Raw genomic sequence first — 27,836 nt, 5'->3', positions numbered from 1 at the left:
TAATGATCTGTAAATCTTTTGACAAAAGAATTTTCTAAATATTTTAGCAAGTTACAACTAATATATTCCATCAGAATTACTTGGGGAATGGGTTTTGAGACTGAGATTTCTAGACAACTACACTCTATATTTGCAGCCTTTACTCCATTACCATTATCTCAGCTTTTCATCTAAATGAGCAAAATTAAATAAAATTGCTAATCACTAATCAGACACAAGTTGTCTGAAAAGAACAAACAAGTCATTTATCATTTTAGACTTGGTCCTAGTGCTTATATGCCTTGCTAGGAATTGATTTACTTTGCAGTGCTGAATCCATGGCTATCTGAGGAAGTCCTTCCCTCTGGAGCCGTTTCTCTTGCTGCTGAGTCACGTTGTCAGGTGCCCCATTAACTCCAGTAAAATTTCTTGTGGAAGTGCTCACTAGCATGACTAAAAGTTTCACAAGATTTCTACTGTCTTTTTGATGCCATTTTATTTTAGCATCACAGTTCATCAAAAATGACAGTGATGTATGGCAAATGTGAGAGGTCTTCATGGCATTGTCAGTGAAAGTCCCCAAGCTGGAGCACCATGTAAGAAATACAGCAAAAAGGTTGCCAGTAGCTTCATCAAGCATCCCACAGGGGCTTTGTCTTGCCTCTTGTCTTTATCTAGAAGAGTCAACATTTAAAATAACTGTGATTATACATTTAAGGCAGATACAACTAGGGACTTTTATGTCTAATGCACTTTAGGTAAATTTTACCTTTTATTTCTAATTTATTCAAACAGTTTGAGAGTCCCTTTTTTTCACTTTCTTCCTGCTCCCAAATTATGTTTGCTACCTCATAAACCTGGTGTTGACCACCAAGACAGGATCCTAGCAGAGGTTTGCTGAATGCCAAAGGAGTTGCTCTGCCCAATCTTCTGCATTCTGTTGTTTTCCTCAATAGAAAGCAATCTGAAATTTAAAATTTTTATCCAAAATTTAAAAAAAATATAGAAAAGGAGCAGAACCATCAGAAAAGACAAATATAGAGATGTCTGAATATCTTTCAGAAGAGTTAATTGTTAGAAGGAGCCGTATGCTCAAGTTTTCAAAATGTGAAAACAATTTGAAATATAACAAGGTCCTATAGCAAGTAAATTATTTACTTATTTAGCAATTTACTTCTTTTAAAGTGCATGCATCTTCCATTTTAAATGTCACTGCTTTCACCAACACTATTCTAGCAAATGGTCAATATGTCAGGAAACATCAGCTGGCATGAAAATTTTACTGGTGTACCTCTCCTACATATGAAATACATTACAGTGCAAACAAGCCAGCAGAACACAGGAAAAAAAGAAGGATTTGGGTAAAGGCATACTTTTTATGTATTAGTAGTGAATTTCTTACGTTCTAGATTTCACCGAAGTTCAATTCTCATGAGTTTCACTTCTTATGAAACAAAATAACTGTTCTATATAGTCTTTTCCCATTAATGCTTAGAGCTAATGTTCCTTAGTGTAATATTTGGTTTCTTTTTTTATCAATGATTAATACAGAACAATTTAGGCAATTGTTCCATTGGTCTTGTTAATTGTTTAGGATATTTTTCTTAATATCTTTAGAGAAGGCTCACTTTGTAAATTTAAATAGTAATGACTCTCTATTTATGTAGTCATCCAGAAACCATTATTAAAATTATAATATTTGCTCAAAATTGCCCAATATGTGAGTTTGGAAAATAATTCTAAAAGACGCTTGTAGTAGAATGAATTTCCATTCTAAGAAGGAGACAGAATTAAGTTAAAATTATTAAGTGCTAGCACTTAAATAAAACTGGTGCCCCTGCTAGGCATGAAAGAAAATACTCTGTTTTCAGTAACAAGAATTCAAACCTTGCTATTGTTTCCTGAAAACTAAAAAAAATTTTAAAATAAATAAAAGCCAAAAAATAACCCAAAGAAACAATTACAAAAAAACCCCACAAAAATGCAAAACCACACAAAAACTAAATTAAAAAAAAAATTCCATAATGCTATTTTTGCCTTTTTATTGTTATCAAAAATATGGACATGGAAATTATTTTTGATTTTTGAGGTGTTCAATTTACACAAATTAAAACTCCTGATTTTCATGCAGTTTAGCCCGTAGGCTAATTAATTACTACTTAGGAAACTGGCAATGAAAACCCTATATAAACACTATTATTGTGTTCCTAATTATTATTTTGCAACATACTTTGGCTCTTATCTTTGACTCAGTTTTGAAGTGGGGCAGTAATTGCAACCTGCTTACCACCTCCTTCAAAATAAATTTAGAGAGCCTGATTTTATCATTTTTTGAAGAATAGGATTCTGATATGACCTTACAGTTGAAAAGAATAAAATTTGAGAAGTCCCATGAGAAATGCTGTCTAGATTACAGATCCCAATGATACATAGAACTCAGCATAAATTCTAAATTCCCTTCTCCTTACTGTTGAAGTATATAATCCAAAATATAGACATTAATGGCCTTAGTGCTAGTGTGGGAAGTTTATTCATAAACTGGTGATTTGTACAATACAAAAGATCACATTTTCTGTGGTAGAGCTAACAGATGGGTTAGAATTATTCCAGCTAAAAGCCATTCTAAGAAGGTAATGCTGTAAAATTCTTGCCAACCATTAGCAATCACTTGCAGATTCCTAGCTCTCTGCTCAGCCATTTAACATATCAGCCTGTTATGACTTATCTTGCCATTCAGGAGAGAAATCCAGAACAGCAGCTCTCTGCTTGCTATCTAGGTTTTGCTGTAATATTCCATAAGTTATTTTAATATTTACTACAAGCTTTCTGTCAAAAGGGAATGTTTCCTAATCAAATAGCATATGGTAAAAGCTCATTTTATCTTGACATCTCATGCAAAAGATTTCACCTGTAATATGCCACTCAGTACACACATTACCAATTTCTTTTTTCACTCCTTAAAAATTAATATATGTTTTTTTAAATACAGGTATAATGGCACTGTAGTTTTTCAGGAGAATAAGAGTGTTCCTGGGTTGTGGATTGCCTTCTACGTTGGCTGCATTTCTGACTGCATGATTGTTTCACACAGGCTGCCCTTCAGTTTGAAGAGCTGACTATACTAATTTAATTTTTCTTTTTTGATTTTACAGAAGCTCTTGCTTCTAAGCCTCGTTTCTAAAACATGTATTCAAACTGTTGGCTGCTGATTCTGATAGACTGGACCCTACTACTTTCTTATTTGTTTTAGAAATGATTTTGAGTGTTCCTTTCTCTCAGTAAAATGCCCAGCAATAGTGTATTGACACCTGCAGGGATTTTGGTAAAATCCATTGTTACTTCTGCTTCAAGTTTTTCTAATTTCTCTTGAAGTTTTTCTATATATTTTCTGTTCAACTTGGCTACTGCAATCTGTTTTAATATCACATATCACTGAGTTATTCATAATTTTATTAACTTTCAAGATCTGAACCAGGTTGTAATGAAAATAAATTTATTTTTTAAAAATAAAATAAAATAAAATAAAATAAAATAAAATAAAATAAAATAAAATAAAATAAAATAGTACCCAAACCCCTGACTTGTGGCATTAGTACTGCAAGTCATCACTCCTTCCCAGAAGCAAAACAAAACCAAACAAAACAAACCAAAAAATGAAATAGCTTGCTTTTTTCATAATTTTTGAGGGAAAGATGCAAATTTTACAGTAATTCAAAAATTCACAATAAACATGTGAAAAGGCACTAGACTAAAAAGAAAGACAAGAGTCTCATTCAAGAAGGCCAGAGTGCAACTTCTGATTTACATTCACATGATACAAATGAGTATAATCCTTTTCATGCATCAGACACAATTTATGCATTACGATGACAATTTCACCAGCATCTTTTGTTACAAACCTACTAATTCCAACTCCAAATACACTCTGTGTCCTTTCTTCAACTGCTGTGTTTCCTCTCTAACTTTGAAGAGGAAGTCATTGCATCCTCCTCATCAGTGCTTTTCCTAACTTACCTTTCAATAGGTTGTCTTCAGTATCCTTGTCAAAATCCCTTAAGACAGTTTCTTTGATAGTTAATGTAAGCTTTTCTTTCCAGTGTTCTGAGACTATGAATAAATCCCTTATTTTTTTTAAGCTTTCTTGCTGCAGAAAATTTATAGACTTAGTTCTGAACTTAGTGAGTCTTTTATTTTGAAGAATTTGAAAATATGGCTTTTGGCCTTCTTCTGTCATATTATCCAATAACTGCATCTGAGCTCAGCTGATATAAGCCAAATTTAAGCTGATGTATTTCTAGCAGTATTTCCAAGCCAGTTTTCTTTTCCCTGTCATTTTGACAACATGCCACAAGCCTTTTTTATACCACACCAGATCATGTGTGCAAGAACCCCGAAAAAAACAGTCACTAAATTAGGTAAAAGGAATGGAAATTTATGACAATGTTTAATTCACCAGAAGTTACTTACCAGTGTAATTGGGAAAAAGCAAAACTAAAGGTATTTTGGGAACAAGGAGAACTACTGATGCTTAACTCAAATGCCAAAAATCATGCTATTAATTATCATGTAGACAGAACTGAATCCTCAGTCACTGGATGAATACCCAGCTTTTTACTTCAGCATTTTTCTGCTGTGTGAAAAATACTGACCAACTGTATAATTTTTGTAGCTTCACACAAGTAAAGAGCAAGCTATTGGGTTAGCTACACTAATATCTTGTGTCTCAGTATCTTACACTTGATCCAGTTCCACCAGTCTTCAGCCTAGAAATTTCTGGTTAACTGAAGGGCAGCTTTGAAAAGTAAGATATCCAAATATAAGATATCTGAAAACAGCAATTGGTAAAAAGTCATAGTTGCTCATAGAAAGCTGTGGCTTATTCTACTCCTAAGGTACCTGCCTGAAGTTTCCAACTGCTGGTTATATCTTTCTGTGCTAGAATAAAAGACTCTTTAGTCCCTTAGTAATTTCTGCCTTTTGTAGTACTTGTTTGTGGTAATCTAACCAGTTTTTCAGTATTTCACCCAGAAATCAAATGAATAAAACATCTATAACACTTCTATTAATGACATTTGAGAACTGGGGAAGTTTACAAAATATTTTTATGACACTTTTAAGCTTCCTTCTCTTAATTTTTGGCATCTTTTTAAGAAATATATTCTTTCAAAGTCTGTATGATATATCAGCAATGATCTAATTTTCAGGTGCAAGTAAAATGGTCACCCCACATCTAGGCTATATTTCACTGTTTGTGTAACCATATATCATATCAATTAAGTTTTCTTGCTGAGATGTCCCCTCAGACAGCTGGAGTTGTTCATCCACTACAATACTGAGATTCCTTCTAGAACTGCGGCTTCCTACACCATGGTCTCCAAACTTTACCTTGCACTCTTTTTTGTCTGTATTATATCTTTCCATTTTTTGCAATGTCTAACCTTGCTAATTGATCCAGGCATTTCATTATTTTTACTCTGCTAGTGCCATCTGGAGAACTGCTAGGCAGTAAATTTATGTTTCCTACTCAGTCTTGGGTAGAACTTTGTAATGCTGTAAAGGCACAATGTCAGTCTGAGCTGCTCCTTTAGTGATGGCTGCTTTTTTGTGACCAGTCAATCTATTTAACTATATTTAAATATATTCAGTATTAATTTAACTATATTAATACTGAAGAACTTCTACACATCACTAAATCAAACATCTCAAAAAATTTCAGTCCTATTATATCTATATAGAAGTATCAGCCAAAGCTGCAATCTTGTCCCAAGAATGGAATCAAACCTGACATTTGTTTTCATGCAACCTTGCTACCCAGTGTCTGTAACATAAAGCTGGAATGGTATTTGACTATCTACATATTTTTATTCCTTCCTCTAGATACTGGCAATTGAGCATCTGGAATTTTCCATGTTTACCACAACACTGTTTTCCTGATATGCGAGAACATAATAAATATTATTATCATTCTGTCAGAACTCTTTACAGATAAAAATTCACAGTGTTTTCAGTGCAAGTTAACTGAACCATAAGTTTTTAAATGTTCATCCCAAGCTGAACTTTAACAGTTTTTGTGTTCAACAGTAGACAGGAGGCATTGCCTCCTCATCCTTGAGTGTACTGGCACATCATCCCACTTTTTCTTCAGTTGAGGGAAATAAATTACTGGAAATTACTATGCTTTTCTGCTTTGTCACTGACAAGCATGTTTTCACATGAATCCTTTTCTACCTCTAAGGATTCATGTGAAAACAATGCAAAGAAAATTGAGATAAAATACAAAGGAAAACCAGTAATTTCTATCTTCAAATAATTCTTGGTTCTATTGTGCTATGTAGTATAAAATACTTATTTACGATTTTTAAGTTACACTGGTTAAATGATCATTTTGGCAGTGCTTTTTATTTTTAATCTTTTTTCTAGTTCAATATTTCAATAATATCTTCCTGTTTTGTCTTTTAGATTCCTGTCGCTGTGACACAGATAAGTTCAACCAACCACCCAGTGAAAGTGGGACTTTCAGATGCATTTGTGGTCGTTCACAGGATCCAGCAAATTCCCAGTATGTAGAATTGTAGTGGTGCTAATGGTTTGGAGGTGGACAAATTAGTATAAGCTGATTCCATCAAGCTTGTGATTAGCTGCACAACAAATCACTTAGCTAATTTCAGCTTGTTAATTCAAGTGTAATTTTATTTGCTTGATAATTCCCAATATGGCTTTTCCTGTCATTGTTTCTTTTGAGCTGATAAATTAAGTAAATAAAATTAAATGGCCAGTCAAATAATGTCAAATTAAACTCTCAACTGGCTCAATTTGGTTTTCCATAAGATTCTTTATCTGGAACATGCTTTCATATCCATAGTAAAGAAGAAGCAATCTGTTCAGAAAAAAAGTCTGTATCCAAAAATATCCAAGCTGGAAGCTCCTGACACCTTATTCTGTATTTCAAATTCATGTACACATTTTAGTGACAGGAAAAAAGAGGAGATGTAGTTATTAAATAACATCTTGAGCTCACATTCATGGCAACAGTATTGCAGGTGGAATTTAGTTTTGTCTGAAATCAAGTGTGACTTTCTTGATGCTCTAATGTATTATGTACAGAACCCTTTGAGGTTTTTTAGCCATTAGAGAATATGCTCACTTTTCAAGTCTACTGGGTTTACTTCTATTTAGAGAAAATTTACTAAGATCAGTTTTTGATGAAGCCCTAATAGCAGGGTGCAGATGGAGGGAGCTGTGCTTGAACCAGGCTCCTAGGGCTGACTCCAGGCATATTCTCCTAAAGTGAGCTCTGGCAGACCTGTGGTGCTCACAAGGACTGATCTGATCCAGCCCAGCTTTCAGACAGACAGCAGATGGGGCTGACACTGAAAAATCCAGTGCTATTGACCTCTCAGCTCATCCTATCTTCTCGTCACATATAAAACAGTCTTTAGAACCAGGGAGCATCAATCCTATGTCTTACATGTCCTGTCTTGGGGAATATGGAAAATTTCAGTACTATTTGTTACTTGTGAGCTCAGAGTAGTGTGAGGCATGTAGCATGCCAAGATTTCACTTAAGAGACATGAAATTTCTTTCTGAAGTATGATAAGTAGCTGTGCCTATGTTTGCATGGATTGGTTTTGAGTGTTTAAGAGCAAATGAAACCAGGCAACAAATTTCAGTAATGTGAGTGATATTTGCAAATAAATCATCTGAATATTTCTGAATCTTCAGTTTCTAAGAGCTCTAAATATGGATTCAGGGGGAAATTAGGTTAATTGACTATGCAAACAGTTTATGAGACTAGTCAAAAAGAAATTCTATCCAAGAGATGCAACAGGATGATATCTTTTGACATCAGGCCTCCATAATAAAATAACACTAAAGCACTTGTATTAGATTTATGTATTTTTTATGGAAAACATATGGTAGATGTGAGTCTTTATTCAAGTCTGAATGTTTCTTTTTGCAAAAATATTTCAGACAAGCACTTGTTTTACTACCAGTAAATACTGTTGGTTTTGCTGAATGCAGAGTGACTTACTAGGCTTCTGGTTTTAGCATTTCTATATTTTTTTTCCACATGACACTTTCTGCTAACAAAAGTGAGACTATAATGTTGGTAAGGAGTATAAAATGTGCCACTGCTACAGTAGTTTTGAGACCATTATTAATGTATTGCTGTTTACAATGCATTGCTCTTGCCCCTAACTACCAGTTCTGTGGATGGTGGTAATTCATGATTATTTTTGCTAGATTGCAGCTTACACTAGAGCTAATATTAATCAAGGGAACCATCATTTCACTGTAGATTTTCCTGAAGCTGAATTGTGTGCTTAATGAAATAGGTTTATATTGATGTGTACAGGCAATATAATAGCACCTTGACAGAGCTGGTAAATAATGTTGGCCCATAGAAAGCCAGTATCAGATGCTCTTAAAATATGCATGTTTCTGAATTCTTGTTTTTCAGAGGTATTAAATCAACTATGGTTCTAGTCAACTACTGAAAAAAATGATACGGTAGAATTGTTATTTTACTGTATTTGTTGGCTTCTTAAGACAATGGAAGAATATAAATTGTTGCTTGTCCCAAGAGAAGGTAAAGTATAACTACTAGCTCTAGCTTGCCACTTTATCAAAGATTTTTCCACCAAAAGAACCCAGTCTCCGTTCATGGCTAGTTATTAAAAAAGAAAAAAAGCCAAAATCTTCCCCCTCAAATAATGCAAATAAACCACCCCAAACTCTACTGCTTCTTCCTTGAGCTCTGTCAATTGTTTTTGTGTATATTGTGCATTTGAAAAGGAACGAGACACTAAGAGCAACACAGGCCTGTTTGAGCAAATATATCCCCTCAATTTTTAAAAATGCTGAAAATCTCTGGTGCCTTCTGTTTGCTCAGTATTCTAAAATTTCAATATAATGGACCTAGTTTATTAAAGTAATTTCAGAGGATTTAAAGCTAACTATTTCTCAGATTTCTTTCAGATATACTGTCCAAAAGATTGGTAATAACTTTTTTAATACTTCTGAAAGATGAGTTCAAAAGCCAGGCAAACCTATTTCATTCTGGGAAGAGAAAACATGCTTTTTGATCAGCCATTTCATTTCAAAAGTGCATTTTAATGAGTGCTGAAAAGGCTTGAAGAGCCAAGGGCTAAAAGGAAAGATTTTCTGAACTTTTTTAGAAGGATGAACTTGAGAATATCATACCTATTTTTATTAATATACTTCTTCATATAAAGACTTTGCAGAATACCCCTTTTATCTGCCCCTAAAAGCACACAGGCACATACACTTTTTCACCTTATCTTTTAAGAGTTAGAGCATGGAGATGGGAGATTTTTGGCAGGTGGCTTTATACTTGTTTGGGGGGTTTTTTGTTGTTTTTTTTTTTTTTTAATAAATATTTCCTTGATCTGCTGCTACTACTTCTTGCTTATAGACCATGTCTTTATTTTCCACTTAAAATTATGCTATTGCAAATTAGCCACTATTTTATATCTAGATAGAGATATGCCTTTATATACTCTAGAGGTGTTTTGGAATGATTGGTAATATGTTAAGGGAAGTAAATTCCTGATTGACACCAAGGTTAACATGATAATTCTGAGATTTTTATGACAAAATGGCAAACTAGGTCCTTTGATTAATTTCAGAGGAAAAGTTTCAGCTCTTTCCAGGTAATTCAAATGAAGTTCCAGGCTCTGGAACTCTGGTTCTTATGTGTAAGAGTGACCATCCTGATTTCTTCTTCTTCAGACATGTTGAACACTACACTTGCACACCAACTATTTTTCCTTTTGTAACAAACACAGTAAGAGTTTCATGGATGTCTTCCAACTTGAAACATGATTGGTTATGACAAAGCTGGGAGCTTTACATATTCCTCCAGCAAGACTTTTTTAAACATCTTCACTACTTCAGGACCTTTGTTCCTTGCCCACCTTCTCCAAACAGCTCCCCTTCGTTTCTTGTTTATTTCTCTGCCATCCTTGTTATTCTGTTCTTGCTCCTTCTCTCACTTGCCTGTGGTGTCCTTTGCCCTCCCTTCTGCAGACACCCAAGATCTCTCTTTAACTTCATGACCATCTTTCTTTCCCTCTGTTTTTGCTCTCATTCAGGGTTATTGTGTTTCTCTCCCTTGTTTCAGTGCTCTTCCCTATTATCTTGCAATTATCTTTTTGTTGTGCAAGAAGAAGAAATGAAAAAGCATTTCCTGCAACCCACTTTTGTACTTAAGCAATGAAAACCCCACCAGAGATCCTTCCCATATTGTGTTTGTTTTCCACAAAACCATGAAATACTCTGGGAAATGAGAAAGTGCCAGATTCAGGGGATCTACATAAGTGAATTACAGTCTTGCACTAAGAGAAAATGGGTAGTAGGTCTGTCTCCACAATGAGACTTACTTCCCTGTGATTTTGGCATCTACTGTATTAGATGCAGCTCTTTTAGGAAATCCATGCCTTGACAACTTAACATTTAATCACACTGAAATTATTCAACAACACTGTGTACAGAAATGAAATTGTAGCTGAGCTATGTGTTAGTAATATTCCAGTTTCAGTGCAATTAGTGTCACTCAATATGTAGTGTAACTCAAGCATATAATTGAGTGACAACTCTGCATGTTGTAAATGTTTGCTCAGGATGTCTCACCACTTTGTTTACAGCAGTGAAGCCCTAAAAGAACCTTAGGATTACCTTCCTGAAGGGTAAAAGACCACTGGCCATTTATGCTCTGATATCTATCATATAAAGGTGCAGCACCACTGGGGAAATCAAGTCTGATTTCCTCCTGCCTTACTGGCAGTGTTATCATTTACCTCTGTGCAAAATGGGCCCCAAAGTTATGACTCTAAAATTATAGTATTTATTCTCCTTTTCACTAGTGTAACTAATCCCACAGAGCCAGCTGCTCCAGCCATGAATGTTTGTCTGCTGGTCCAGAAAGGTTTATCCAGGCAGCTGGGTTCCTTGCACTAGATATCTGATTCAGGAGCATGCTGTTGATCTTCTGTAGCATGACAATACTGCCAGGACTGGTACAAGTTGGTCAAAATTTAAAATATTCTCATAACTGACCACAGACAGATCTCAGAGTGAGGCAGTTTGATGAGTGGTGGGATTAGGAAATAAAGCAAGTTTTTCACACCTAGATCCTGTACTGGGAGCTCTTTAGCTGGCAACAGGTATTGGGGCAAATCTGGAAGGACATGGAGAGTTTCAAAGGAAATCATGTGTGGTAGGCACAGAGCATTGCTGCAGAACAGCTCTTAGTGCATTGTTCATAAAGATGTTTCAGAGCCTACTTCACTGTTTTGCTTGTTCACAGATTTGAGGTGCAGCTCCCACTTTTAAAAGGATATTTTTAGTAATTTTTGTGAGAATGATAAAATTAATACATTTGGGGAATCTGAATTTTTATCTAGATCTAGATGTGTGTTATATTCAGAGGAGAAATTGTGGAGGTGTTTGGATTACAAGCATTGGTTTTTAGTCCGAGTGTCAGTGCCTCAAGAATTAATTAGTAAATATTGATAAGTTTAGCAATATAAAGCTGTTAAAGAACAGATGCTTTGACCTTCTGATTCCTTTACCTTTTGTGGTGACAGCAATCAGATATACCAGGCTGACAGGTTTTATTCAGCCAGTGATGTTAAACAACGTTTCTGTCAAGCAAAGTCAGTGGCTGTATAACACAGCAGCTGTGCCCCTCCCTTCTCTATGCCTTATATTTTCCACAAATTGCCTGCAGCTTGTTGGATATGTTTCATAAATTGATTACTTCAAATTGACTTCTGCATAATCAAGTGAACCCTCTTACCATTTGTGTTTTGTCTATCAGCAAGACTTAAAACTGAAAGTACAGCTGTATGAACACATATGGCCTTGTTTAGCAGTTATTTCTGGATATATGGCCAATCCAAATTCCCTTGAAATCTTTCACTGGAAAAGGTCTTTATTTGTGTGAACATATAATTTCAAAACTCAGAATGACTTCTCCAGTATTTTCACATTTCACTGTATTGCAGGTTTTAGCTGAGGAATGGTGTATGAGGAAAAGCAGTGATTATGTAATGGAAAAGATACAGCGAGATTATGCATCTGTCAGCCACATATTTAGAATAGTTTATAATAGTTTAGAACAGTCATGAACTACTGACCCTTCACATATGTTAAGAAATCATTGGTGCTCTCCTGGCACTGCTCCCTCCCCAGAGTACCCTCCCTATTGAGTACCTTTAGTCAACTCTTGCAGTTCTGTTTCAAAGAATACTTATATATAGAATTATTAAGTTTAATACTACTGTGATAAAACTACATAGAATTATTTTGTCACAGCAGAGTCTTGCACATCTATAATTTACCAATTTGTTGCTTAATCCCTTGAAAGAATTCTTTCAAATGGCCTTCTGACCCCCATGTTATCTCTCTCAGTCAATGAGGAATGTGTTCTTACCTCAGGTAGCTGGTGTTTTCTTCAGGTTTTTCTGCTGGGACTGTACCTTTGGCCTGTGTTCAAAGATAGCACAAGTACATGCCATGGAAACAAACCAAAAAACAATCTGAACCATGCTTAAGTGTATAAATTACACAAAATGTAAAAAAATATAGCCAGTTATTAAAGAATATGTTAAACCTAATAGCATTTAGTTAAAAATGTGTGCTTGAGAAACCCAGACTTGTAGAAATGTAAAATGTTTTCATGACTAGGAAAAGAATATACACATATTTTATGAAATTCAGAACTGGGAATGGTACTTCAAAAGCATAGAAAAGTCCTTTTCCTTTCTTCTTTTCCTTGCTAGACCTGATGTAGCATTTCTTTATAGCGAAATACCTGCACATGATGCTTGATTATTGATCTCTTACTGCATCAAATTATTTCACTAGTTCTTGTCATGTTAAGGTCTGTACTGAGGCATACGTGAGCTCATAAGCTCTTTGTGATTCTGCACTAGTACTTTTTTGTTAAAGAGCTAAATAGACAGCATAAGACAAAGAGCAAATTCCACCTGAGGGAAATGCAATGTCTGTTCTGGGTTGAAGCAGGAGCGTGTGAAGAGGTCAGGGGGAAAGCGTAAGGGAAGAGTATTCATTTTCCTGTTTATCCTGTTGAGTTTAAGGTTTTTTTAACCGATTTTGTTAAGGGAAACCAGCTCACAATTCAAAATAGGGAGAGAAAAGTGCATTTCAAAGATCTAAGCATGGCATGTTTAAGTCATACTTTCAAAAGAATCTAGGCCTGCATGTTTTTCTAGCCTGGTCAGGCAGATAAATTTGAATGCTCACAATTCCAACCACCTGTCTGCAAGAATATACAAAGATGTTAGAGGGTGACTATGCAAATACCTCTCTGTGCTTAGGTTTCTTACATTAGATAGATGCCTCATAATCAAACTTACCACCTGTGGTTGAAACAGTCATCTTTCTGAAGAAAAAGATCAAATTTGAATCTGTCAGGCAGTGGGATTTAATGGAATAAACAGTCATGCTGAAATATTCACGATTAGAAAATTTTTTTTATACAATACACTTAATTCTCTTAAAAGTAGTGTTTTTCAGAAATTTCATGCACTGGGTGAGGTAAAAGTGTCTATGCCTTGAATCTCTGATTCTTACTGAGTCTTTGGAAATCCAGAAGCTCCTTATTTCTTGTAAGCCCTGTGAGGAACCTCTAAGGAGAGGTTCAGCATTAACAGGATTATAGTATACTGGTCTGTACCAGTGCTGATGAGATGCAGTTCAAATAAAGTGTTGACAGCCAGCATTTTAATTTTTCACATTCACTTGCTTTTTTTTTTTGCTTTTTTTTTTTCGACTGAATGTTAAAGATTTCTGTGGAAACAAATTAAATTACAGCCTTCAGCATTGGCAGGAGCTCATTTCAAAGACATTTTACAATCACTCTGATTGGGCTTTTAGGAGACTGACCATCCTATGAGCATAAACCCCTTGCAGCTGTCAAGAGATTGTCCCTATCCCAACACATAATTAGCTTGGTCTTGAAAACTCTTTCTCTCCAGTGGGTCTGAAGGACATGGCTAAGGCATTTACTGAGGTAAACTTTGGCACCTGCCCATATCTGTCTTTTAACTAGTCAGAATGACTTTGTAGGTAGCACATAGAACTAGCTCAATATAGGCTCATTTCATACTGAAAGAGAATTCTGCTATCAGGAGGGGTGAACTCATAGCAAAGCTTCAAATAAATTTCAAGAAGTGGTTGGCAATGGTGCTGATTTGGAGCTAAATAGAAACATTAATGTCTGAAAGTGAGATACTGCCTACTTGTCCCTACTTGAGCTAATGAGGTAAGAGAGGGCAGAGAAGCTGCTTCCTCAAGCAACAAGGTGTGCCCTAATCTATGCAGGACTGGCAGTACAGAAGCCATCCAAAGACTGAGTTTGTGACTGTCTACAAGTCCCTTTTCTTCTGTTACATGTGGACTAAGAGTGGTCATTGGCATGGGTAATCCTAGTCCTTTGTATGTAACACTTAATTCCTCTCTGGAATGACTGCCAAGGGTCAGTGATTGTGTTTAGCTCTGATTTCAGACCTTCAGAAAGAACATAAATATGAAACAAGCACCTCAGAAAGCTGTCATTTTTTGTGTCAGATTGGTGTTATAGGTTGTACTTTTGATCTTCAAATATACAAGCTCAGTAGTCTATATTTCAATTGTGTGTATAAAATCTGGAATTTTCAAAACACATTATCGGATATTGTTCTGGGGAGTAGTGTGGGGGAGAATTTTTTACATTTATCTTGTGCTTGGGTCTTACAGTTGCTTGTGAGTTCAAAGCCCTTCAGAACAGTACATTGACTATATTGAATTTCTGCTTTGAGAAACAGGTGCAGTCAGCCTGTGTAAAGATTATGCACAATGACTGTTTAGGAAGATTGTCTTCTCTAATATGTTATAAATATACCCCAGTACACTTAGATATGAGCCATCTTGTAGGTACCAAATTTGATTAAGCAATTAAATAAGTTTTGTTTGCACATTTTGGCAAGAACTGTCAAAGTGAGCATATAAAGCATTTCTCTCAAATCTGTAAGCTGAGAAAAATGTCTTAGGAAAGCAAGCATTTGAAATACATCCTAAAATGTCTGACAGTATACCCTCTAGAATTTCTTTCCAGATCAATGACTAAGATGCTTGAAAGCACACTCAGCATTTTCATAATTCTTTTCCAGGAGAAGTACCTTTTCTGTCAGCTCTGAGAGTTTTTCCACTGAAAAATTCTCTATCTTTACGTGTTATTTTGTGATATTCAAAGTTTAAAATATATTCTTGAGAAAAATAGCTGCCATATGTGCACCTAAGAAACAGTGTGCATTCATTACATCCACTATTTTTCACAATCTAAAGACTGCAAAATAAGAAAACATGATTTATTTTTTTTCTTTCCTATTAGATGTCCGCAGAAGAACAATTTATGAATACCACAGGGTGGAGCTACAGATGTCAAAGATTACCAATCTCTCAGCTGTTGAAATGATACCACTTCCAAGTAAGTAAAACATTACATAAGCAGGAGGCAGATCTAGAAAGCATCTATCTCCCTCTCCCTCCCAGCAACACATATACAATTTCAAACATTTTGTTTTATCTGTGGACTTGGAATCACAAAGAGATTCGTTTATCCTCTCCTAGATTCCCGAATGGATGATGCATTATCCAGTTCATCCTCATGTATCTCAAGTTAGTTTATAGGTACATAGCTCCCAGTAGGTTTTGAATGAAATTTGTGCCAAATCATTTTTTCAGAAGAATGATTATATTGCCTTTAAATACATTTCCTCAGGAAAAAAAGAAAGAACAGTTTTCATGCTTGCAATGCAAACATGAATTCTTCTGTGTACTGTGCATCACATTACAAAGGCATATCCCCAAACAAAACATTTTGCAGTTCATCAGGCTCTTTTTTCAAAGGTAAAACTACATTGCTTAGAAATCTTGGGGTTTAAAATGCCAGCTGTACTATTGTAAAAATAGTAGAAACATCTATTTTTCCTTTTCTTAAATTCAGGTTTAGTTCTTGCACATTTGACTGTCAGTCTCATTATCTGCTTATGTCTGAATGTTAGCAACACCAAAGAACAGCCAGAGAAGAAAGAGATTTAAGGAAATACTTAATATTGAGCAAAAAGATAAAAATTTAGGAACAAAGCTGAATGAACAGATGTGGAAGTAGGAATACATTTAAAAATGGAATACGAATGAAATACTACAGATGAAATGTACTTTTGTGTACACAATTGTGCAAAGCATTGTAACAGGCTGGGTTCAGGGTCTTATTTTAGACATGGTTGAACCTGTTGACTTCCTAAATATATATTATCAGAAGATATATTCTTCTTTTGTGCTCTTCTGTGAAACATATATGAGACTAATGTAATAATTCATGTTTATCTACATCCCAGCTTGTCTCCAGTTTACTAGCTGTGGTCCCTGTGTCACCGCCCAGATTGGTTTCAACTGCAGCTGGTGCAGTAAACTCCAAAGGTAGAGAAAATAATTTCTTTCCTTTTTTTGTGTGTGGATATGGAGCTGTGCTCAAAGGCTATCCAAAACCATTGCCTGCAGGTTATTCAGCATTAAAAGTTGTTACATTTGTGTTTATATATATGCATTCACATGAACATAAATCTCAAGTGTGATCACTAGCAGCTCATCATTGTCTCATTTCCCTTCAACAATTAGGCAAGAATAGTCAAAATAGTTGACTCAGGAGTATAGCCCTTGTTCTTATTTCTTCAGTCATACTTTAAAATCCCTTTGAAGTAGAAGAAGGAGATGTCATAATAAAAATCATATTTTCTCCCTACATCATTGACTTCATCAAAAATAATTTAATCCCTATGTTATGGAGATGCAAGGTGTTAATATAGCTGTAAAAACTTCTTTGTTAGCAGCAGGGAGACCAACACATCCAAACAGAGTCCTTTCCTTTTTTTTAACTGTCTTTAACACTTGGTGGGTGTGTTGGGTCTCCTCAGGCTCTCAGTGACACATGGACCAGGACAGCCAAGTCCATGGCAGGAGTGGAGCAGCTGAAGCACAGCCAGCAAAATGGAAACTCTGCTACTGCAGCTTCTCAAAAAGTTTTTCACTCACTGACCTTCACTGACCATAATGATGAATTTCATGCCAGCTCTCTGAACAAAATGCAGTATCATAATGGACATTCATTGTTGCTGTGCTCTTCAGCTCTAGTGATTGGGTTTAGAAATACTTTGTATGAAACTGATGTATACTGAAACAAGAAAAGTTAATTAACATTCTAAAATAGTGCAATATTTTGACACCATGTTGAAGAACTGGTAAATAGCTGAAGAACACAGCACAGAATAGAAAATTGGGGTCATTTTTATAATGTTTTCTTAACCTGCAACTGCTGTAGTAAGACACTTAAAAAGTAACTCTGTTCCCCATTTGCCTTGCAAAAGCCTTTTTAGTGGAATTAGAGCTAAGACAAATCAAGTAATATAAAACATAGAAAGTATATTGAAGAGTAGTACTACTTCCAGAAAACTGTTCCAAGCAAGCATGAACAGTTCTTGGTTGCTTTAGCCAAATCCTTTCTTTCAGCATTGCTTCATTCTCCTTCATCAATAGATGCTGTAGCACCGAGTTTCTGTTGGCTTTGGTTTGAGCAGGGCCTGTTGCTTTGTGGCCAGTTTTCTTCTTTTTGTTTGGATAAACTTACTTATATTATAAAATCCAGACCTCTTGTAAAGAACAGGTGCAGAAACCTTCAGATCCTTTTTGTTTCCCTCTAGTTTCTAAACACCTGAGTTTCCTGAGTTCTGACATTGCTGAGAAATATGTTTTGCTCACTGAGGCACAAATTCACTGTGGAGAACTAAGTTTTATCCTTCTGCAGGAGCAGAACCAGTCATGTAGCCACACTGTGTTTCCTTCTGCTCATTTAGGAGCATTTGTGGCTGTCCCCTCACAACTGGCAAGGTGTAATTTACTGCTGAAAAATGCACAGTCTGAACGCATCTATTTCTATTCAATTAAAGATTGAATGAAGAAAAACTTGCTTTTTTTTGCATGTGGAGATCAAAGATGAGCCTGCTGTGAGGTAGTCCTGCACTGTTTCCCAAAAACAGCTGTCTCCACTCTGTATTATGGTTGTGCTTTTGAGAAGATGTAGCAAATAGACTGAGTTCTATTGTTATTAATTAGGCCATTACTGACAGTAGTGAGACTGTCACTTCATGCAGGTCTTCTTTGGGCATTGTTTGACCACCAGCAAAAGCAGGAACTGGAGAGGAATCCTTAGAAAAAGGATGGATCATGAAAAGGAAACATTTAAGAATACGCTTCTACATAGGAATTTCAGTAGTATTAAAAAAGTCATACCATACAATTTTTATATGTCAGAATGAGCAGTATTCATTCAGGTTTTAGAAAATGGAGAACTGTGTATAGAGTCATAAAATAGCTCAGAATGGAAATTCCAGACTAACCTCCCACTCAAAGCAGGGCCAGCTGTTAGATCAGACTGGTTTCTTCAGGACTCTCTTCATCTAGGACTTGACCACAGAGGCTGTGGTCCAATCCCCAGAATACCTTATACAGGATTTTACATCTAATCTGCTAGCTTGCTGTTTCCTCTGGAAACATGGCTTTGGTGGATGTCTGGTCCAGGCCTCTTTGTCTTTCTTGGCTACTCATCTCCAGTTTCTGAAATGAGCAATTTCAACTATTTAATCTCTGTGGAGAAAGAGATCTGAAATAATAAATGATTAAATATTTTGTGAAAAGAGACTACTTGCTTTCCAAAATGTGAAAACTGAATATTTATTTGGTTACACTGCAGGTTTATTGGGACAAGGAATCATTCTGTCTCAGCTTTGAAAATTTTCTACCAGTTCTGCATACTCTCTCTGGACTTGTAGTGTAGTACCTCTCTTCCTTTACCTTGCACTTTCTCAGCATGACTAATCATTTCCAAGAGATAAAAATTAAAAAATCTTATTCCATTCTCAGTGGCAATGTCTGGTTCAAAGAAGAGTGCTCAGAATCATTTGCTTCAGTACCACATTGTGGGTTCTTTCCCCTAAAAAATAAATTTGCTCTGTTAAAACATTCTTTTTGCATGTGATAAAGAAGCATTACCTCAACAGGAAAATCTAATAGCCTGGTTAAAAATCATAAAGGATGGAAAGCTGTTAATTCCTACCTCACAGTCCTTCAGCTTTTTCTGTATGTCACTGCTCTTCACTCACCAGTCTTGTGAATCAATGGAGACTTTTATCTCCTGTTATGATATGCATTGTTCTGCTGCAGTAGGATAAAATCAGACTGAAAAACCAAGGGCAAAGAATTCCATGAAGTATTAACTTAGACATTTCAGAAGTGCCTAAAGGACAAAGAAATTAATATTTACAGTCCACTTTCAAATGTGTGCTCATAGGGTTTTTTGAAGTAGGAGGAATGCTTAGGAGCGATGCCTGGGTAATGCTTCTCAGTTGCAAATCTGACTGGACACACTGGTCTGTAGGTAAATCCCAGAGTGGGGAAGCCAATTAGCCTTTGTTGCAAAAGCCTGAAGGAGGCTTTGAACTGGCAGTGGTGGGTTTTCAGTGTATCAATAATCTCCTGACAGACCTAGCACTCAGATTTGTACAGGAGGAGGATGCCTGTTTCCTTCTGAGAGCAAGGTAGTGAGGCTCAGATATGTCTGGAACACACAGAGGTGTTCTTTCCATGGTGCCACAGTAGCACTTTGGTGCTCTAAAATGAGATATTCTCGAGCAGACAGATTTCCACGTGGGTAACAAGCCTACACATATCCATTGGGAAACACAACCTTTTTTCTCAGCTACTTATTACCCCATTTAGCCAGAGAAATGCTACTACCAGGATCACCATCTTGCATCTAGTTTCTTTCCTTGCATTAGATTTAATCCGTATATTGAATCATTCACACAGTAAAGTACAGTTTTGGGGGGGAAACCCAAACTGTAAAACCTTTAACTGCACGAGTAAAACTGACCAGTGTGACCATTGCAGAAAAACTTTACTCCCCCATGTGGGCAATCTCTGTTGGAATGAAAATACCCTACAACAGTGGGTTGTTTCCTACCTGTAACTTCAACCCAGCTGCTGTGCAAGCTCTGCAATGCTTGGAGAGGAAAGTTTATTTTAGATGTGACTGAGGGCCAAATCCTCTATTCCTGCACTCTCTACAAGCTTCAATCACCATTAGCTCCTTCATAGGGGGTCATCAAACCATCCTGCCTCAAATCCAATATGATGTGTGTCACACAACTTTACCATGACTGAAGCAAAGGCACATCATTTTCCTCTGACTTCAGCAGATGGAGGATCCCCCTAGGAGCTAATTTCTGTTGCAACTATGTATATTTCATAACTGTTTCACAAGTAAAACTCTTCAAAGGAGATTAACTATAAATATGTAAGCTAAGATGGTATTCTAACTTTCTCCAACACAAGTATCCATGTCTATAAAATGCCTGAAACACTTTAGCAGCTGTCCCATTGAGGTCTCCAGTGGCTGAAACGTGGATCATTTGCCCTTCATTATCTCTAACTTCCTGACATGTAAAAATTGGGAGAACTCATTAATGTTAGATTTGTTTATATCATCCTCTTATGCATCTGAAAATGTTTATATACTCTAGGCACTTGGTATAGCCTGCACATTAGAGATGTCATTTTCTAGAAAAGTTTTTGAAAGTTTTAAGACCGCCTTGCTGTTATTTTATAGCTTCAGTTTGTAAAACTTGCTTGCATATACTGAAATAGTGAGTTCCCTTGAAAATATTTGAAGTTGATTGTCCAATAAATAAAGATTCCCTAGATATTGATGTTTTTATTTTTATTAACTTCAGGAAAGTTTCAAATTTGGGCAGTGAAATGTAACTGATATTTCAGAGCACAGTCTTGCAATCTGTGCATCCTGAGACTCAGGCTATGAATGTCTCATGCTTCACTTCATCAATACAGGACAAAAGCACCTCCCAGTACCTGCAACATCAGTCAGGTTTGGTGTGGTACCATCACCCCTGAAGGGAACTGGAGGGCTGTAGTACTAAGGGCAGGAGCTGTAAACAGTTTAGATGATAGCTTTACTCAGCTGTCACTGTTGGAACATAGATTCAAATTTTTCATCCTCAAAACTGTCTGCCTTATCCAAAAGGATAACAGCTGGATCCTCAAGGATGCTTTGCTGGCAGACTCATTGGGTTTTCAAGGGAAGGTACACAGAATATGAGAGCAGTACTAAAAGCAACTTTTTACCAAATTCTGGACTTAAGTATCTAGGACCAAAAAATTTCTAAAGCTCCAACACTTTGTATGAGAAAAAAATCTTCAGATGAGTCTAAGCAGGGCTGAGCAGTGAAATGCCCCATGGGAGCCCCTCGAAGCTTCTCTACTCAGTAAGGGTGACACTGCCTCGACATGACAGTCTGTCAGTGATCAGAGGACCCCCAGAGACACAGGAGATTAGTGAACATTGGTCCTAGGAAACAAGTCACCCCTGAAGAATGGCCCATTAGTTGTGGAGGTGTGCAAGCCTGAGCACTTCCTTGCATGTGTCCAGCTCAGACCAGCTCCATTCCCCGCAGTCACTGGATGCCTGGAGATTCAGGATTAGCTCCTGGCACTGCTCTCCAGGCAGCCCTGCTGGAGACTTCCCTTGATCTGAAAAGTGACATTTTGCACTCTTATCCTTCAGAGTCTCTGTTTTCCAGAGTATGCTTTGAATAATGTGGTTTGAAATCGTACCAGTTTATGGTATTGACCCACTAAGTGCAAACCTCCTGTTTGAAAAGTGCCCTGAGACTGTAAAGATTCCAGGACTGAGTGCAGTGATGAGGCAGGGCACTCCATGGACTTTAGGGAGTCATACTGCCCTGTGTGTATGCACAGCTCCCAAAGCTTCTTACACTCCTAAAGCAATTCTGAGGTTAAAAAAATTGAAATAATCCCATTTGTGGTGTATTTCACTTCAATGCATAGTCCTGTGTGCCAACAACAGCTCTAGTTGTGTAAATGAACAGGTTATAGCTGGGATTTATGGAATATGCTCTGAGCAAAGTGAAAAATCAGAAATGTGTCTGGGAATAGTAGCAATAATGTGATTTAAACCTTGATACTTTTAATCTTTTATTATGATAATCACTATTCCCATCTAAGCAGGTAATAAACAAACAAGTTGTTTTGCATTCCATGCTGATTAGCTGGAAAGCAGGGAAGGAAGACTCTTTAGGCACCTGCATTTTTTAAGAAAATATGTTATAGTTGAAATACAAAGTGACAGTTTTCCATGGTGCCCTTCTAGTAACTGAGAAAAAAGAATTCCTATTACTTGTGTTCTGAACTTCTGGATAAGTTTGAAATGTCTTGTTTGTTCTTCTTCCTTTAGAAGGAAATTGGAAATATGTTTATTTAATTTTCAAATGTGAGTTCATGTCTGGAAATTTTTAGTATCAGGTAGAAGAAAAGGATAATGTTTTTTGTTTGTTGATGTGTATATCCTAATTGGCAAGACCTGATCTCATGTTAAACAGTGTTGACTCAAACATTGTAGTATTAATAAGTAACAGTTTTATGTAACCTAAAATATTTATCAGCTGAGCAAAGCACCTTCCCTACAGAATTTATAAAACTATAAACATAATTACTATGCTATCTGACTAGAGAAGCCCCTGGATTTATGAAAGCAAATAATTAAATCCAAATAAGAAACACATAGCTTATTGTTTGATATCTACATTTTCCTCAGCTTTTACACCACAACAAGGGTTGTAGATTCCACTGAAGATCAGGGAAAGGCAAACCTCATCACTCAGCTTGGTGTCATCTGCAAACCTGCTGAGGGTGCCCTCGATCCCATTGTCTGTGCCATTGATGAAGACATTAAGCAGTGCTGGTCCCAGTACAGACCCCTGAGGAATCTCTTGTCACCACTCCCTGCTGGGATATTGATCCTTTGGCCACTACTTTATAGATGCAAACATCTCACCATTTCCTCATCCACTACACCTTCCAACCACCAAATCTGAATCTCTCCAGTTTAGACAGGGGTGTTGTGAGGAACTGTGCCAGATGCTTTACAGAATTCCAGATAGGAGACATCCACTGAGCTTCCCTTCTCTATTGATATTAGCACTCCATCAGAAAGGTTGGTTCAAAATGCTCACTTTTAAATACTTCCTCATTTAAACTACTTGAAGTTTTAAGAGTTGTGGGTTTGTTTTTTGGTTGAGTTTTTTTTTTTTTTCCTTTGGTTGGGTTTTTTTGTTTTGTTTTTTTGATTGCTTCAGGAATATTTCATAGTTCAGTTGCAAATTAAAAGAGGGAGGAAGACTGGTTGGTTTATACTGAGGCTTTTTTTTATCCAAACACTATTTAACTGACAGTTGTGTGCTGTTATTATTAAATTGGTCACAGTACCTTAGCCATTGAAATACAAACACAAGAAAAAAAAAAGTCATTTCTATGGATTAAGTAAACCACCAGAGGGAGCATATATAATCCAATCAATGTAATAGTTTCATATACAAATTACAAGGAAAATCTCATTTTAGGTGCTTTTGAAGGGCTAGAGGTTTAATACATGGTGTGTTTTCTTAAATATATTTCATTCTACCAATGTGTCTGACTTCATGAAATTGCTGATCATACCCCTGCTTCAGACAACACAAAAGAAATGTGCCTAGATTCTGGATGTTTGTATGATGCCACTACAGCTGGAGGATTTTTCTGTGAAAATACAGCTGAGTCCTAACACACAGGTCTTAACAATCACATTGTTGAATTAAGTCACATTTACCCTAAGATAAATGAAAAGTAATGGAAATAATGTTTTTCTGACTTGCATACAGTTTCTTCTCCAATTATGAAGCAACATATAGCAGACATGAGAATCAGAATCTATGGCACTTTGTCAGAGTTTGCTCTAAAATGCAACATATTTTCCTTTTATTTCAAAAGCTGTATTGAGACAGCAATTGATCTTTCTAATCAAGTGCAACAAATGTATCAGGAATGAATGTGTAAATTTGTCAGCCCTGATGCATTACTGATATGAGCAATACAATAAGCAGATCTGTATTTTATTGAGCAGAAAATTGCTCCACACCCAACTTCTTCAAATATTTTCCAAGGTCCTTGCTCTTAATTTGACAAGCTAATTTTCCCTCATGCACTGCAAGAAACTGTTAGGAAATTAGCATTCAATAATTAAGAATTTAGTATTCATGGTAAGCCTGATGGGACTAAAGCAAGAAAAGAGAGTGGCACAAAAGTGTTTCATGAACAAAGCATTTTCTCAAACCAGAATGAGCTCAGTGATGTATTGTTTGATGAAAAAAGCCTCACAAGATTATAGCAATAGATATTCTCAAGTGGGATGGCGGTTCTGTTAGAAGAGAGCATTGACCTCAGTGACCCTGTAGGTACACTTAAAAATAATGGTAAATAGTAACGGTACACTTAAAAATGGTAACAATGGCACATATTAGTAAAATGTACATAACAGTACATTGGAAAATACTGTTAAGGAACATAGATGATCCTGAGCTCACAAAATGTTTTTGTTGAAAGTTAGCCTGCAGCCAGAGGAATTTGCAATTCACTGAGAATCTCACATGGATAAATAGCAGATTACTGGCCTTTCTTCTTTTTTTGTAAATTGTTGGAATTTGATAGTAGCTGGAGTCAGTCGAATTATTGTGGAATTTCTGTAATTCCCTCCAGCACAAATTGTCTAGAATAATTCCTATGATTTATACTAATAAACCTCAAAAGCTCAGTGTCTGAGCAGAAACCCAGTGAACATGCACCACCTTTCAGGGGCTTCATACAAGTCAGTGCAAGACCAGATCATTCATTCCCCAAGCTTCTTGTCTCCCCACGTTCTTCTGCAGTTACTCACTGATGTTCTCAGCAGCTCTATAAAATTATCCTGATCCTAACATTAATAGATTTGATATCTAACCAAGTGAATTTGAATCTTCTTTCACATAGGAAATAGCCAGTCTTCTTGCAGCTGCAGCATTAGTCACACATATGCATACCTTGCTTTGTTTTCCTGAATAATTCAGAACAGCATGAGGACAACAGTTATGCTCAAAACTGATGCAAATTTTTAAGTTCAAGGCTGGGTCATAGAACTCTATTTCTAGAAAAGGAGAAGAAGATTGCTACAATTCTCATTAGTATGAAATCCTAGTATTTCTGTTAAAATATTTTCTATTAAATCCTGTACCTGAAGATGGGGAAGCATTTTAAAGATTTTTAATCTAGATGTAAACACAGTGATCAAGACACCTCATTCACACTATTAATATTCTATATATGTGTTTCTTACAATATCATTTGTTCTCCAAACTTTGAGATTGTTTTCACTAACTGGGTGTTCACAATAACATCCTTTTCCAGAGTTGTTACCATGTCTTCTGGAGCTTAGAGACTCTGTTCATTATCCACTGTGCAGGTTTCTGTGATACCAGATTTTGCAACAGAGCTTGGAGAAGACATCACAGTTAATATGGAAAGGACCACTGCCTGGACTGTTCTAAGATCTTCCTCTAAAGCCTTGCTCATGTACTGTTTATTACCAAATATATGACATTCCTAAGGTCTTATTTATAAATGCAGGAAGTAGTTATCAAAGATACAGAGGACAGTTAAGCACTTAAATCTCATAGAGGGGAGGGATAGAAGACATACATCTGTTATATATACCTTAGGTAATACTTAATTTTGCTGATTAATTTGGAAAGAAGATGGCAACATCTGTATTTCATTTCCATGTTTAAATTCACAGAGGCACCTAAGACACCAAAATGATAAAGAGGTGTAATAGAATAACTAGAAAAATAGGTTGCACTACAATTCTTTTCTTTAGAAACTTCTGTTGCAATTCTTTTAAATACTACTAATATTTTATTCTTCATTTATTGCATTAGAACAATAAGACAAAGCCCACCTCAGTTTTTAATGAACCATTTCTATCCAGAACTGCAATTTCTGTGCCAGTCATAAGTCTTTCAAATCACAAGAGAGCTTAGTACAGACTTAATTCCTCATTGTTTGTTTATCCTGAGGGTGATAGCTATTCCTGTGGGGATTGCCACACTGTATTAGAGAGGTATTTACTCTGAGATTAAACTTCAGGTTTTTTCTGACAGAACTATGCCACATTCAGTCCCATTGCAGTCCAAAATTCTTTTGGTTTCCTTTTCATCTGTTCATAGCTACATTTGAATTCAGAAAAATTCCTATTTGATTGCAGAATGGTGACACTCACCCTTGAAAGGGTTCCACAGATGCTTTATGATGTTATTTATACATATACTAGACATTTTAAGAAAACAGACTCAGGCTTGTAGTCATTATTCTGTGTGTGATAGGCTGTCTCTCTCTCGTGGGTTCCTACACAGGAATAGTATTTATAGTATTTCTGATTCCCAAATAAATGACTCAAATTGTCATCTACCATAATTATTGGACTTTAATTGTATAATACAAAGAATGCAAGGGACATTCAAATTCAAATTTCAAATAAAACAGACTCTTCTGATAACAAATAAAAATACATAGGACACTGCATTAAATAAATTATAATACAAAGTGGTTAGTAAGATAATTTTCATAGTACATGCAATGTGAAATGTGAAATACAGGTAGATGATGAATAGATGAATACAGAACACAAATGAGAAAAATTAGAAAAACTAGGTTTGTTACGTAGACACAAGACTACTTAAAAATGCTGAGAGGGAGGTTACCACATAAGGCAAAAACTGTACCTGCTTTACCTGCATTCAGAGAAAGAGCTTCAAGAAGGTTTTGAGATCTTCAGATAGGAACCACTGCTGTATGAACCGTGTTCAAAGACAGAGGAATGCAGTCAGGGTCACAAACTTCTCATTGGTTTCTCACTAGAATGTGTTTTACCAAAAGACAATGAGATAATTTAACATCATGTCTACAGCATCATTTCTACTCTACTTGGGTTATCTTCTTGACACGCAGGCTGTTTCTTCCATTTCTTGTTGTGGGTGAAGTCCCAAATTATATCTTTTTCACACCTCTGAAATTTGCTACATTTTCCTTACCCTTAATTTGCAAGCGTTATCCTTATTTGCTAAAGGACTGATATTTTTATCCAGTTCTCTCTCTGTTGACTATTATGTATAGTTCTTTATATTATTTTCTGCTAACTGCTATTCCTGTGCTACTGAAAGAGTCCTAAGTGAGCTGACCATCTTCCACTAACGGAAACAGTGGATTCTAAAACAGTTCATGATCACTTTTCTAACCATGTATGGCAGGATATATGCTTTGCCTTTGAACACATTAGAACTTCAAAGTTCTAATCTGAAAGTTAAAGGGAATAAAAACCAAACATAATTTGGTTCTTAGTCTCTCAAGAGCTCTTAGGCCCCACAACAGCAGTTTCTGAGCCAAATATATAAGTAAGCTTCCCCTGATGAAACTAACTAGTTTTTCTAGTTAGATTTCTAAATGAATTTGTAATCAAAAAAGGATAGGATAGTACTATAACAGATAGTTCCATTATTCAGCATTGCTCATTTTGCAATGCTTTTATGCATTTCTATACATGGAGCAGTGCTACTGCCATTCTGCTCTATATCTTATCTTCTCTTCCAATGGCCTGAAATAAATCAACTGTACTGCTTACAACAGATGAACAAATTGGACATTTTTTTATCTCCCAAAAATGATGTATTAGAAAATGCACAAATTTGGCCAACCCCAGTTTTATGAGTTTAGGATAATTTTTTTTTATAGAAAAGATCTATGAACGGATTAATAAAAATAATGATTGTGTAGTAGGC

The 27,836-nt window shown here is 36.1% G+C and overlaps 1 protein-coding gene and 1 long non-coding RNA gene across 2 annotated transcripts in view; one reads left to right on the top strand and one right to left on the bottom strand.

Annotated features, from left to right (window-relative positions):
* PLXDC2 (plexin domain containing 2) overlaps positions 1-27,836 on the top strand; it is a 257,288-nt gene that overhangs the window by 184,086 nt on the left and 45,366 nt on the right. Inside the window, exons 7-9 of the mRNA XM_071428845.1 lie at positions 6,439-6,538; positions 15,398-15,493; positions 16,407-16,488. Coding sequence (XP_071284946.1) covers positions 6,439-6,538; positions 15,398-15,493; positions 16,407-16,488 — 278 coding nt within the window. The remainder of the gene's footprint in view (positions 1-6,438; positions 6,539-15,397; positions 15,494-16,406; positions 16,489-27,836) is intronic.
* LOC139590914 (uncharacterized) lies at positions 757-26,863 on the bottom strand. The gene is made up of 3 exons (XR_011679467.1): positions 26,793-26,863; positions 12,437-12,489; positions 757-943 (listed from the first exon to the last, which is right to left on the bottom strand). It is a non-coding gene; the product is annotated as an uncharacterized lncRNA (long non-coding RNA).

This window comes from Agelaius tricolor, unplaced genomic scaffold (genome assembly GCF_023055355.1).
Source record: "Agelaius tricolor isolate 1412-34295 unplaced genomic scaffold, bAgeTri1.0.p SCAF_6, whole genome shotgun sequence".
Lineage (NCBI taxonomy): Eukaryota > Metazoa > Chordata > Aves > Passeriformes > Icteridae > Agelaius > Agelaius tricolor.
The sequence above is the reverse complement of the archived record's forward strand: the minus strand, read 5'-3'. Positions and strand labels throughout refer to the sequence as shown.